Genomic DNA, 13,847 nt, shown 5'->3' with positions numbered 1-13,847 from the left:
TTTTGCCCCATTTTACAACCTTGTCATACTTGTTAAGTGAATCACTCCAGCTACTATGTTTAGTTATACAGTTGTTAAGTGAATCTGGCTTCTTCATTGACTTTGTCAGAAGGATGCAAAAGGTGATCCCATCACTGCAACTATCATAAATACACGCCAGTTGCCAAGCGCCGAAATTCTGACCATGTGATCAAGGGGATGCTACAATGGTCGTTAAGTGTGAAAAACGGTCATTAAGTCCCTTTCTTCCATGCTGTTGTAACTTCAAAACAGTCATTAAACAAACGGTCGTAAGTCGAGGACTACCTGTACAACTTGCGAGGCAACAGAAGGGGAAGAACTACAGAGTAAGCAACAGGTTCAAGGTAGAGTTGTTTACATCCCGGGAGAGGTCACATTGGGCAACCTGTTTGCTGTGGGTGTGAGAAAGAGCTTTCAAACTTTTGGGTGTATTTGGCATCGGGTGGCACAAGTGGGTTTACTGCATTCTGACTGCATGAGTAAGGAGGACAGTCTGCAGGCTTCCACTTGTGCTCTGGGTACAGGTGACTTCCTGCAAAGGAAACCTTCTCAGGTCCTCAGAGGGGCCACTGGTCTTCTGCAGCTGGGGTGCCCTGCAGCTGGCTGGCAGCCATCTGAGCCCCACCGGGCACAAGGGTTGGAAGAAGGGAGCAACCTCAACGGGCTCCAAACCGCCACGGGCTTCAGGAGCTGAATTTACTTTCAAACAACACTGAGCCCTCCCCTCTCTCTCAGTTTAGTGCCAAAACTCCCTCATCCCTCAGAAGCGCCTGGCGCTGCCAATCCCCCAAAGCCACGAAGGGTGCCCATTCCGCGCTTCCTTCTCCAGAAGAGCGGTCGAACCCCGGGGTGGCTGAGGTTTCTCCGGGTTCCGCGCGGGTAGAACTTCTCCAGGCGCGCATCTGAGCCTCCAAGGCCTCGGCGGTGCGTTTGTGCGCATGTGGCAAAAGTATCTGTTGCGTGTGTCGGCCGCCCTCTTCTCTCTCGCCCATTGCCAACCTCGAGCGGAGTCCGGGCTTTGATTGACGGCGGCGGGGCGGTCTCCCCGCACACCGAATGCCACAGGTGATCTTGCCCGGCCCTTCTCTAGCGCGGGGAACACCGCAGACGCCTATTCGGCGGCCCCCCCGCCTCCCGTGGGGGGGGGGCGTGGGTCTGCCGGCCGACCGGCCTGCCTGTTGCCCTAGAGACGGGCTTCCCCGGCTCGCGCTCTTCCTCCTTCCCGCGGCAGGGGGCCCAGGAGCGCGCCAGCGGGTAGGCGGGCGGAGCCGTCGGGTCTGGCCCGGGGCTGGGATCCTCCTCCCGCCTCCCTGCCGCGCGTGGCTCAGACGTCAGGAGGAGCCCAAGCGGGCAGGAGGAGGCAGCGCCCATCCACACACACAGCTGCCAGAAGTGTCGGCGGGTGCCGGACGGGGCAGAGCCGGGCGAAGCGGCTTTCCTGGCTTAAGCGAAGTCGAGGGAAAGCAAGAAGGAGCGAGAGGCGGGGAAAGAAGGAGGGGGGGGTGTTTCGCTCGGGCGCGCGCGCCATGGCCGACGTCTTCCCAGCCTCCGAACCCGGTACGGGTCCCGACGCGGCTCGGCGGTTCGCTCGGAAAGGAGCCCTTCGGCAGAAAAACGTGCACGAAGTCCGGGACCATAAATTCACCGCGCGGTTCTTCAAGCAGCCCACCTTCTGCAGCCACTGCACCGACTTCATCTGGTAAGGAGAGCCGCCGACCCTATCTTCTCCGGCCGACACACACACACACCCTCGGCCGTTGCCTCCTGTGCAAAGCCCTCTCCCCAAAGCGAGCTCCGCAGCGCCGGCGCCTCCTCAGCCGCCGCCTCCCTCAGTCTCTGCTTCGGTCTGGCTTCACCCCGCTTAAGCCTTCCCCGAACGGCAGCTCGACTCTTCGCGCCGCCTCTCCGGAGCTGCCTCCTGCGCCCGTCCTTCTCCCTTTAACTCCTCGGCAGATTTCCCAGGGGATTAACCGTGCGGGTGCAGGAAGAGAGAGTCCGCTGTCGGTCCTTTGCACTGGGAGAAACGGATTTCCCCTGGGAGTGAAGTCTTGGAAAGGCGAGAAAGGGACTCCCGAGAGCCATCCCAGCGAGGGCGGCTGCTCCTCCGCTCTCTTTCTCTCCGGGCTGTCACAACTTTGGCAGTTTTTCCCCAACCTGATATCTTCCAGATGTGTTGGACGCCAGTGTAAGGTCCTCCTCTGGAAAGGATGGCAGGCGATGTCCCCACATGCCTGGAGGACAACAGTTTGGGGAAAACACTTCCTGAGTAGGTGTGTGTCTTGCTGAGTGAGGGAATCTTCCAGCACACCATGGCTTGGATACCTGTGGGGATAGATATTCATCTTTGCTTCCTTCCATTGAGAAAGCTTTTGGCGTTCCTCCCAGCTTGCCAGAAAGGATCTTCGTTGCCTGGTCACTCTGGAGAGATAATTAAACAGTATTTCATCGTTCTCAAAGGCACTTCCTGCCTTGTAACCTTCCTTCTGTGTCAACTCCGCCACTCCCACTGACCACATCATAAAATGAAGCCTCTTTGTGAACCACTTCTGCACTAGACACACACACACACAAATTCAGATCTATCCTTTCTCAGCACCAGCTGACTTTTTTTGGGGGGGGCCGTAAAAGACATTTTCTCTCTTCCTTCTCAGAAAAGGATCTTTGTGTGATAACCCTTGAAAGAGAGCACCTTTCTAACATTTGGGGCCAGTGTTTGGGTTTCCCCAAGATAGATAGATAGATAGATAATAGAGATTAGGTAGGTAGGTAGGTGGTAGAGGATAGGTAGGTAGGTAGGTAGACAGACAGACAGACAGACAGACAGACAGACAGACAGACAGACCGACCGACCAACTACAGTGTGTCCCAGGGAAGAAGCTGTTATGTCTATCCTTCCACTTGCTGCTTTACTGACATGCATGACATAGCATGTGTCTTCCAAAGGAGATGTGTGCATGTTGTGTTGACTTATTAGCCTTTAAACCAGTGTTTCTCAATCTTGGCAACTTGAAAGTCCACACATCTTCAAGTTGCCAGGGTTGAGAAACAGGATCTGGGCCCCTCCCTTCTTTGTAACACTCCCTTTCCTTAGAAGAAACGGGAAACCTGAGGCCCTTCATATATTGCTGAACTACACCTCTCTGCATCCCTCATAACTGTATCATGGTTAGAATTTCTGGGAAGCCATTGTAGGGGAAGACCAGATGTAGAAAAGATACTTTTCTACATCTGGAAAATTACTGGCTCTGCTAAGATGAAGAAACTGACATCCGCTCTCTACTCTTAAAAATACAAGAACTTTGCCTTCTGTTGCCCTCAATTATCTTGTTCTTCCATTAAACTGAGTTCATTTGATAAGGGGTTGATAAATTTTATTCCCTTTATCTGCCCCTTCCTGGTATGGGATACTGATTGGTAGCAACTGTTGAGAAACTACTTCCTAATGAGAAAATTTTATTGACTTCCTGACATCACATCAGAAACAGACACAAAATACATTTTTCTTCCAACATAGGGATTATACTAATACCGCCAAAAGGTTAATCTCGTCTGAAAAAAGATAGAAGTAATAATACCATTATATATGTCTTCTATGAATATTAGCAGAAATTCAAATTCAGGGCATCTCTACCTTCCGAAATACAGGGTAGGTGGGAGGATATAAATGAGAACCTTGCCAAAAGCACTCCTTAAATATTTTTCCTGAGAATTTCTTCCTTAGACCCAGAATTTCTTTAGGAAGACACTTCTGTCTGACAGAGACTTTCTGGCCGTATTCACATGATATATTCATACAATAATACTGATTAATCCACAGTTTATTATTTATTATTATTTATTTATTATATTTTTATACCGCCCTTCTCCCGAAGGACTCAGGGCGGTGTACAGGGCGTGTACATATTGTGGCGGGCAGAACAGTGCACCATGAACTAACTTTGGGCTAGACTTGAATGTGATTGTTTGTTTATGTAAAAGAGAACTTATTTATGCAAAACTTACCCAACTGCTGTGTACTGGCTAGTGAGATTTCCAGCTGTAGTCTTGTATAAAAGAGTCTTCCCCCCCCTTAAATTCTGGCGTTCTTTCATGCTCTACTTGAATTCTGTATTGATTGTCTAACCTATTCATCGGCTTTATTATTATCCTTTAGAGACTTTCTTTCTCCTTCTTTCTGATCTGTCTTGCTCTTTAATGAAAAGCTTTCTGTTCTCACTAGCTACAATATTGACAAACCATGCTAACATATAAGTTCACACTTAAGTCTTTGTCATGGAACTTGCAAGGTAATGCTAGGACAATCAGACTCTCTCCAACTAATCCATAACATATCCACATATATGTTGCCTTGAATCCCCCTGAGAAAAAATGGGATGTAAATAAATAAAAGCATATTGAGCTACAAACTAACTAAATACAACATGTGGGATCCTACCCATTATGTCTCATTTCATGCTTTTACTGGTTACACCTAGGTATATGTTTGGTACTGACAGTGCTTTTTTTGTAAAAGAAAAAGGTGCCAGAACTCACACACGTCATACAACCCGCCTTGCCTACCCTACAAGGTTTCATCCAAAAAAGGTGCCGGAACTCCGTTCTGAGCGTTCTATGAGAAAAAAAGCCCTGGGTACTGAACCCATAGGTTATAATTGCACATAACACTAAATCTGAATTTTTAACCATGGACTATTCAAGTCAGTTGGCCCTGGAAATTAGCAAAACAATTCTAGCTTATTGAATTAGTTTCTATTTAATTTTTCCTCAGTCTCTTTTGCCAGAACCAGAATTGGTTTTATCAAACAGTTGGGAATAAACCATAAAGCCACAAATAAGCCATGACAGACAGTTTGGTCTGGTGGTTAAGGTACCAGGCTAAAAACTGGGACACTGTGAATTCTAGTCCTGCCTTACACATGAAAACCAGCCTGGTGATTTTGAGCCAATCACCCTCCCTCAGCCCAACCTGCTTCACAGGGTTGTTGTTATGGGGACAATAGGAGGAGGAAGGAATGTTGGATATGTTCACCACCTTGAATTATTTTATAAATAATAAGGGCAGATTAGAAATAAATTTTGGATTCTGACATAATGGCATTTCACATTTATAATTAACCAGAGCTTGTAACCAGTAGCCTCCAGCCATGGTTTCATTGTAAGAATTATGTTTCTTGATGGAATCACATCTTATCCTAAGCGTAGAAAAATCAAAGTATATACTCACTTTACTGAATTTAGAGGGCATGTGGCAGGATTTGCTATCTCACTTTCTTGTTTTAATAAGGCTCAATCTAAAAGCAAGACCTATATATTTTTTTATTTAAACATAGCTGTGGTGAATTGTGAATTGGATCAGAACAGTAAAGATGTTGGGGTCTTTAAAATCTCTCCCATTTCCACCCCAGAAGTCACTTGAAACCAACAGGCCAAACCTGGCAAAGATACAGTATTTGTATTTCCTTGGAAAACCAGTTTGAAACCCTACATGTCTTGATAATTAGTAAAAATGACATGGTGGAAAAATAAATCCCCTTGCACCTGTTTCAATTAAATTCCAAGTCCTTCAGGTCTGTTTTTAAACAAAAGACAAAAATAGCAATAGGTTTATCAGTTCATGCATAGTTTGCATCTAATTTGTCAGCTGTCATTTGGCTTTTACTCTTTTTCATTTTGATTTACAGAGTTCTTAACTAATTAACACATATTGGAGGGCAGGTCTTCATATGCTAACAATGAGACTTAAGGTTAAATTTCGTTTTTAATGTTAGTATAAGTTAATACCCGAGTCTTCTGGATTTAACAGAATTAAGGATTTTTAATTTAAATTCTGGTTTATTATCATTGCAGAAAACTGGTGATACAAGCGGTACCAATCACTTTTGCTATGCTTTTTAGGCTAGGGAGAGCACTTAGATAAATAAGATTTCTATTCATGATTTATTGCTTTTAAAGAAGCCAGAATCTGAAACTCTTCTGTCTTGACTTATATTCTTGCTTCTCTTGAGAACAATAAGTCAGGAATCCTATTAAGATAGTCAGGGCTTTTTTTCTCATAGAACGCTCAGAACGGAGTTCCGGCACCTTTTTTGGATGGAACCTTGTAGCAAAGGCAAGGCGGGTTGTATGACATGTGTGAGTTCCGGCACCTTTTTCTTTTACAAAAAAAGCACTGAAGATAGTTATGCTAAACAAACTATAGATAGAGGTTTCTTAGTTTGTTTGGCTGTGTATACTGAGCAGAGATCTCACAGGTTTCCCATGCTCTAATAGCCATTGTAGGAGAAGACCTGTGCTAGTCTGGGTGGAAAGATCTCAAGAGGAGTTTCATAGCACCTTTTCTTGTTAAAATATTTTATTAAAACTCATAAGCTTAAGAGATGCATAGAGTATCTAGACAGACGTAGGATTTAATCTGGAGTGAGGCAGGGGAGAAGAAAGGAGAAGACAGAGTAGTTATGCAAATTCAGGTTATATGTCAGACAGATTACAAGTATCTTACCAATTAACAATTGCAATCTGTTAGAAATATATTGTGTGTCTTACACTGGCATGCCCTGGAAAATGAAAATGATCTAATATTATTCTGTCCTTGTTTTGAATCCTCATATCAAAGTTGTGTCCATTAATTTTTTTTCTGCAAACTTTTTCCCCATTTGACCTAACTAGAATCCAGAGGGGCACTGCTGACAGATGATAGCATATTTCACATTAGAAGAAGAGCATGCGAAGAAGGTGCCTCTGATCGTGTACGTGTACATGTTGGGGCCTAGGACAGTGCTGTTGACATAGAAGTTTTATTTTATTTATTTATTAAATATTTATGCCACCCATCTTATTGATAAAGCAACTCTGGGCAGTTTACAATATACCGGTAATAAAAAGTAAAAAAAAGATAAAGCAATTAAAATTAGGAGAGTTAAATAGAAAAGCTAAAAACCAAGACGATGGGTGGCCTGGTGTTGGGGATCTTCTCTACCCCATCAGCCACCTCCATTGTAACAGGCCTCTGTCAGGATCCCAGTCCAGGTGGCAGAGCCAAGATTTGGAGCTCTTCTGGGAGGCCAGGAGTGTGGGGACAGATCAGGGGCCACAGTAGAGAAGGATCTTCTCCTGGATCCCACCAACAGAAGTTCTTTGGCAGGTGGGATATAAGTAAGCTGTTCTGCTGGAATGATTGGGGTGAGCTACTCTCACTGGGATGGCAAACCTCAATGTGAAGGGTTGTATGTGCGTGTCTGTCTGTCTCTCTCTCCCCACTGTATTTTTTCTCTGTCTAGTTGTTTTCTGTCTCTCCCCCCCCCCCCTCGGTTGAGTTGAACTCAACTCAACTCCTGGTAAGAACATGAATGTATGTAGGGTTTTTTTTGGCAACAGTTCACAATAGTTTACTATTGCTTTCCTACAGGTTGCCTTTTCACTCCTGAAATTCCCTGGGGGTGGGTGGGTGATTATGTCTATGTATACACACATGTACACACTGATTATTATGAGGAAACATACATGTGATATATTGAGCATCTTCATCAAATTCATTGTGAAGTGTATGTAACTGGGCTGTTTAAAATCAAATGATTTGGCAACTGGCAAACAAGCAATGGGGTCTTTATTACTGAAGTCAATAAAGAACTATACTGGGTTTCTGTTACTGCACTCACACATACGTATTCAGTATTGAAGCTATGTATTGTGGGAGAAGGAATTTTTAAGGTTTATTATAGTCTTAGAGTACAAGTGAGACAAAATTCTCCACATAGCAAACCTCAAGCCACTGGGAATAAATTCCACTGGGAAGTCAGAAAATAATGTTTCTTTGTTAAATCCCTAGTTATCATGAAAACTAGGTAAAGCTGTGTGATTAAATGTGTTTATATAGATTGTTGTATTTTAGCTGATTAACCATGGATTGCATCCAGACTAAATTAGTTTAACTAATAGCCACCAAAATCACCAAAACCAGTAATGCATCTTGTATAGTATGGTTTCAAAGGGCGTGAAATTTAGTCCAGATTCAAGCATGTACGTGATCCAGCATATTTCTCCTTTATGTTCATCTTGCTAGCAAAACATGACTATTCAAGTGTCATTAACAATTTACATTGAAATCATCTTGCTTTTACAGTACTTTCATGTGGTAGTTTGTTTATCTAAGAGCAGGTTCAATACATGATCATTGCAAGATGACTGAAAGGTAGAATTTCCAGGATGTAGTCTTTGTTTAAACTATCTTAAGGCACCTTGCATTGAAGATAATGGTACTCTCTGAACAGCTTCTTTGAAGCTAAATTGTGAATTTAGGAAATAGTAGTAGAGTGGTCCTTGTTCCATTGTGAGTGAGTGTCCAAAAAGGTTGCTGTATTTTCATGCTCAATCATGGTTTAACCATGGTTTATGGAATTACCCAAATTTTTTGATTTCACATAACATGTTGAATAGTACATATAGGCAGGGTTTGCTAAGACATTAAGCTAAAATCTGATTGTTTAGTTTATTGTTCCCTCCAAAGCCAGGTATTTGGAGGAATGTCTGAATGAATTGGAATATATTCTTTTAAAGGATAATAAAAACAGAAGTAGATTGAATTTTCTGATATGTAGATTCAAGGGATACTAGCCCATTATAGACAATTAAAACTTTGTATCCTGGAGAATTCCTGAAATTCTAATTGTGTTTATCCAGTAGAATCAGAATACAAAATACCCTGTGCAGTGTCTAAACATCTTATTATATCCTGAATTAAGATAGAAACTGTCCCTTGGAGGAAAGCCTATAAATACCATGAGAGTAACACCACTGAATACAATAGTTTTCAAAGGAAGATGAGATTGCTGTATTATTGGCTATGTATTTTTTCTCCTCTGTGTACTTGTTGAAAATACCCTGTATGGGCAGTGGGAAACTGAAGATAAAGAAAATGGGAAAGATGTAAAAGTGTCCCTGATTTACAAACATGGATTTTTTTAAAAAAAAAGTCACAAAGGAGGAGATGTCTAATGATTTGAGAACTAGGAACAGAAAAGAAAGGATAGGGTTTTTCAGAAGTAAAATTATATATTGACACTATCATTAAGTAAAAAGGTAAAAAGGTAAAGGTTCCCCCGCAGATGCGTGCTAGTCGTTTCCGACTCTAGGGGCCGGTGCTCATCTCCATTTCAAAGCCGAAGAGCCAGCGCTTGTCCGAGGACGTCTCCGTGGTCATGTGGCCGGCATGACTAGTACAGAGGGATAATTAATGCATTTTAAAAGCTACAGTACTTTGATGTTACATTATGAGGAAACTCTTCTTGTAGCTCTTGATTTCTATATTGGTAAATTTGAACTCCACTTTTACATCACAAGCTCAAAGTTGTACTTATATTAGCTCTGCCTCTCAGAGCACGTAGGTTTAATGGGGAGACAAAGAAAGAGAATGAGAGAGAAACAGAATATAGTGAGCTGAAAATTGGTTAGTTTCGTGGTTGAAGCAGGTTGCTTTAGTCCTTATTTTCCTCTCTCTGGTGTGTTTTCTGTGTTAGCGGTCAAGGAGTCACACTCACACACACATATTCTTCAAAGCTTTCCTTATGGTTTATAGGAGAAAAATATCGTTGAGTTAGAAGATCTTATCTCTAATACATTAGAAGACATTAAATTACAAGAATTCATCAAGGATGCTAGCAACGGTTATGTAAATAGTATGCTTCAGTTAATCAGTAGTACAGGTTGTCCTCAACTTAGAAATTCATTTAGTGACTATTTGTCCTGGAGGTCATGGGATCCCCTTTTGTGACCTTCTGGCAGGCAGAGTCAATGGGGAAGCCAGGTTCACTTAATAACTGTGTTACTAACTTAACAGCTGTAGGGATTCACTAATCGTAGTAAAAAAGGTCGTAAAATGAGGTGAAATTCATTTAACAACTGTCTCACTTAGCAATAGAAGTTTGGGGCTTAATTGTGGTTGTACATTGGGGACCACCTGTATTTATCAAGTATGTTGTTATTGGACTAAAAGGGAGCATCTCTGATTTTAATAGGTTATGCTGGCTATTTTTTCCATGTAATTCTTGTATGTTGAATATTTTTAAATTTATTTCTAAATTTGTATTCAGTGAATACTTTTTATTTGTTTGAATTATTTGTATTCAAAATCTGCACATTATAGAAGTGGTAATCAATAAGCACAAATTATTATTTTTTAATTTAAGTCTGCTGCCTTGAGTCACTGGATAGAAATATTTTTTTTTATTAAAAGCTTAAGTTTCATCCTGTGGTAAGGGTAACAACTGTTTTTAATCACATGGATATTTTTGTAGCATTATTGTTTGCACCTTCAGAGCTTGCTAACATTTGCAGAAGTAAGGCTTTCTTTTGTTTTTTAACTGGCCCGAAAGAATATTGAAGTCAAAAATTTGTGGTCCTAGTTACTGATAGGTAACATTAATAGACACTATTATTTAAACTCATACAGTTTGCTCATAGCAGACAGAAGCAACTTGCACGTATGAAATCTCCACCTTACTGTGGAAAAAAAATTGTTTACCATTCTGTGGTCTCTGAAAAATTATTCATTGCAGCTGGATTTAACTAAGTTAAATATCTCAGTGGGATTGCAACTGTTTTATTTGGACACAGAATTGCTCTTCCACTGGGACCTTTTCTCTCTCCCATGACCCTTATGCTGTTACTTGCTGTCAAGTCAATGTCAACTGGTCGTGATCCAGTGAATGGCTGTATTAAACTGTGCTCAGTTTTAGATAGCTGATTCTTGCTAGGATGGCATCAGGGGCCACTGGTGTTGTACCAACCCTTCACCCTGCTGGTTTTTCCCTTTTATATTTTCTTTCAACCCCACTAAGCAGGAGATTTGTCTCTAATTATCCATCTCTTTGCCTAAAGTACCCATAGCACGAAACCTAGTTTTGTCATTTGAGCTTTTATGGAAAGTTTAGCTTTGATTTCTTCAATATTGACTGATATGTTTATCAGGCAATCCCTGATATCTAGAGTATCCTTTGCTAAGTTTATTACTCAAAGACATGGGGGTGTGTGTTTCTCTTCATCTTGTGCCTCATTTGTTTAATTTGCACATCCATGTTATGTTCTTGAAAATATCATGGTCGGAACAAATCAGATCTTGATACAGGAATAATTTTTTCTGTACTTAAAGAACTTGTTTAGGCCTTACACAGTCATTTTTCCAACATTTTTCCAATTCATTATTTGGGTGCTTATAGTTTCATTACTTATCCAAGCCAATTGAATTAACAGCTATATCTATTTCCTCTCAAGTCAAGGACAAAATTACCGATATTACCAGTTGTTAGAAACTTTTTCCTCTTTCATTGAACTACAGTCCTATTTTGAGACTCTGCTCTTTGATTTTGATAAGCAGATAGTTCAGAACATTTTCATACACAGCCAATAATTTGCTATCATCAGTGTAATGTATTGGGATTTTACTTGAACTGTTTCACATGTCTGTTTGAATGCTGCTTAAGGTTGCTCAATTGGTGTATCTGTGTAACGGTCACTGACTAGCCAGACTTGCTGTCTCCAAGAAGATCATTGGATTATTTGGGGCGGGAATGGGTTCCTTTAAACCTATTGGCCGCTGCCTAGTGACCAACCGTATAAGTAGCTGCACAGAAGCCTCTGTTTCAGTTCTGTTCCTGTTTGCCTCAATAAAGCAATGTTCCTGTTTGCAACCTCTCGTCTCACTTACTGCCTCCAAAGAACTCACTATACAACACTGGTGACAAGGATGGGACCCTGCTTCTTCGTAAGAGCTGAAAGTCACTTAGGGGGTTGAGGCCAGCACATCTCCTGGCAGGGACCGCGTTCCCCCCCCTCAGTCAGCCTAGCAAGCCACGCTAGCAACCACACTGCCCTGTGGACCAGTCCCAGGGCCTACAAGAGAAGCAGGATGAGGCAATGTGAGGCACGAGCCGTGAAGACTTTCCCACCATGGCGAAAGTTGGAAAGCTCGAGGAATTTGACATCACTCACCCAGAGAGATGGTCGTCCTACATTTCAAGAGTAGAGTGACATCAAATTCCTCGAGCTTTCCAACTTTCGCCATGGTGGGAAAGTCTTCACGGCTCATGCCTCACGTTGCCTCATCCTGCTTCATCGTCCTACATTTCAAGAGTAGAGAACTACCTCCATGCCAACCAAGTCGCTGAGGATGGCCTGAAGGCTGCAACACTTCTCAGTGTCTGCAGGTCTGCAACGTTCAACATCGCGGAGAACTTAGTCGCACCGACGCAGCTGGAGTCCATTACTTACGTGGACCTGAAGAAACAGCTCGGTGACCATTTCCAACCAAAGCTGTCGGTGATAGCGTGGAGGCACGCCTGTTGTGATTCAGCGTCAGCCTGTGGTTTCAGCAGCTGAATAGGACAATTCTGAGGAGGAGGAGGAGGAGGAGGAGGGGTTTGGAGAGCCTTTGGTTGCAGATGCATCGCAGAGCTCTCAGCCAGGCCACTCTCATCTTGTTCCTCCTTAGACCCAGCTGTGTGAGCCTGAAAGATTAAACGAAGATGATCCACAGCTGGCTTTGTTCAAGGATGCTCGAAGCAGGAGGCAGACAAGCAGAAGTGAACAAAGAAAAGCAATGAGGCACCTCGGGAGGAGGCAAAGAGAAGCCACGCCCTGAGACTGTTGTTTAAAAGGGGAATGTGTGGGAGGTGCTGGTTGCTGAAGGCAACCGTTTGAAGAGCTTCTGATATAGTCTCGGTCTGTATTTGTTTTACTCTGTTTTGAACTGTTTTGTTTAGTTTTTGCAAATAAATTTGGTTGGCTTAATTCCAGCCTATTGAATATAACAAAGGGGTTGTCCCTGACATTTCTGCAGGGCTGGTTGTAGGCTGGAACAGAACAACGCCTTCGAACAACAAGTTCAACAACCCGGCGAGACGGCCAAAGAATTAATCGTGGCATTGAGACAAGCTTCGCGCCTGTGCCAATTTTCGGACTTAGAAGAAAGGCTTTGTGACTGACTAGTCTGTGGACTCAGGAGCAGAGAGTTACAATAAAAACTTTTTGCAAAAGAGACTCTCTTGCTCCAAGAAGCCTTAAAAGATGTCATGGTGGATGAAGCCGGGGCCGTGAAGGCGTTGCAGCCTGCCAAAAGCACTCCTCACAAGGAAGCTGTCCACCATGAGACGCCGAGCATTCTGAAGATGTCGACTCCGATCATGAAGTTGACAAGTTCCAATGGTACCACGACAAGGAACTGAAGCCCCCTTACAAGGCAGTTCCCTTCCTTTGGTGTTTGGGCTGTGGTGGCTGCCACCAACGAGCGGACTGCCGGTTCCGGACAGCCATGTGTCGGGCCTGCGGGAAAACCAGCCACACCGCAGCAGTCTGTAGAGGTTGCCAGAAGGACCACCAATCAGATGATCTGATCAGGAGAGGTACCAGGGCCCCGGCGCAGCATAGAGTAGGGTTCTGCGCCAGTCGTTGGAGTGTTTACCGCACTGGAGCTCATCGCCCCCTTAAGCCAAAACTTCGGCTTCAAGTTGAGCTGCAAGGCGTCCCTTGCAGGATGGAACTGGACACTGGTTCAGCTGTTTCCATTATTTCCCTTGAGACTTTCCGGTTCATGTGCAACCACAGCAAGAGATAGGCCAAGCTTAGGCCATCTGACATCATCCTTACTGACTTCCAGAATTCCCGAGTAGCCGTCAAAGGCGAGGCCACACTGGCTGTCAAATTCAAGTGGTTTTCGGGGGCCCTAGATGTGATTGTGGTAGAGGGCCAGAGAACGAGCTTAATAGGGCTTGATTGGTTTCATGCACTGGACATTCAAGTAACTGGGATCCACCGGACACAAGCCGCGAACTTGGCAT

At 43.4% G+C, this 13,847-nt stretch overlaps 1 protein-coding gene across 1 annotated transcript in view; it reads left to right on the top strand.

Annotated features, from left to right (window-relative positions):
* The first annotated feature begins 927 nt into the window (after nucleotides 1-927).
* PRKCA (protein kinase C alpha) overlaps nucleotides 928-13,847 on the top strand; it is a 255,726-nt gene continuing 242,806 nt past the window's right edge. The window contains exon 1 of the mRNA XM_081319564.1: nucleotides 928-1,720. Coding sequence (XP_081175690.1) covers nucleotides 1,548-1,720 — 173 coding nt within the window. The 5' untranslated portion in view covers nucleotides 928-1,547. The remainder of the gene's footprint in view (nucleotides 1,721-13,847) is intronic.

This window comes from Vipera berus (assembly GCF_964194415.1).
Source record: "Vipera berus genome assembly, chromosome: 2".
NCBI classification, from domain to species: domain Eukaryota; kingdom Metazoa; phylum Chordata; class Lepidosauria; order Squamata; family Viperidae; genus Vipera; species Vipera berus.
Note: the sequence above shows the minus strand (reverse complement) of the source record. Positions and strands in the feature narration are given on the sequence as shown.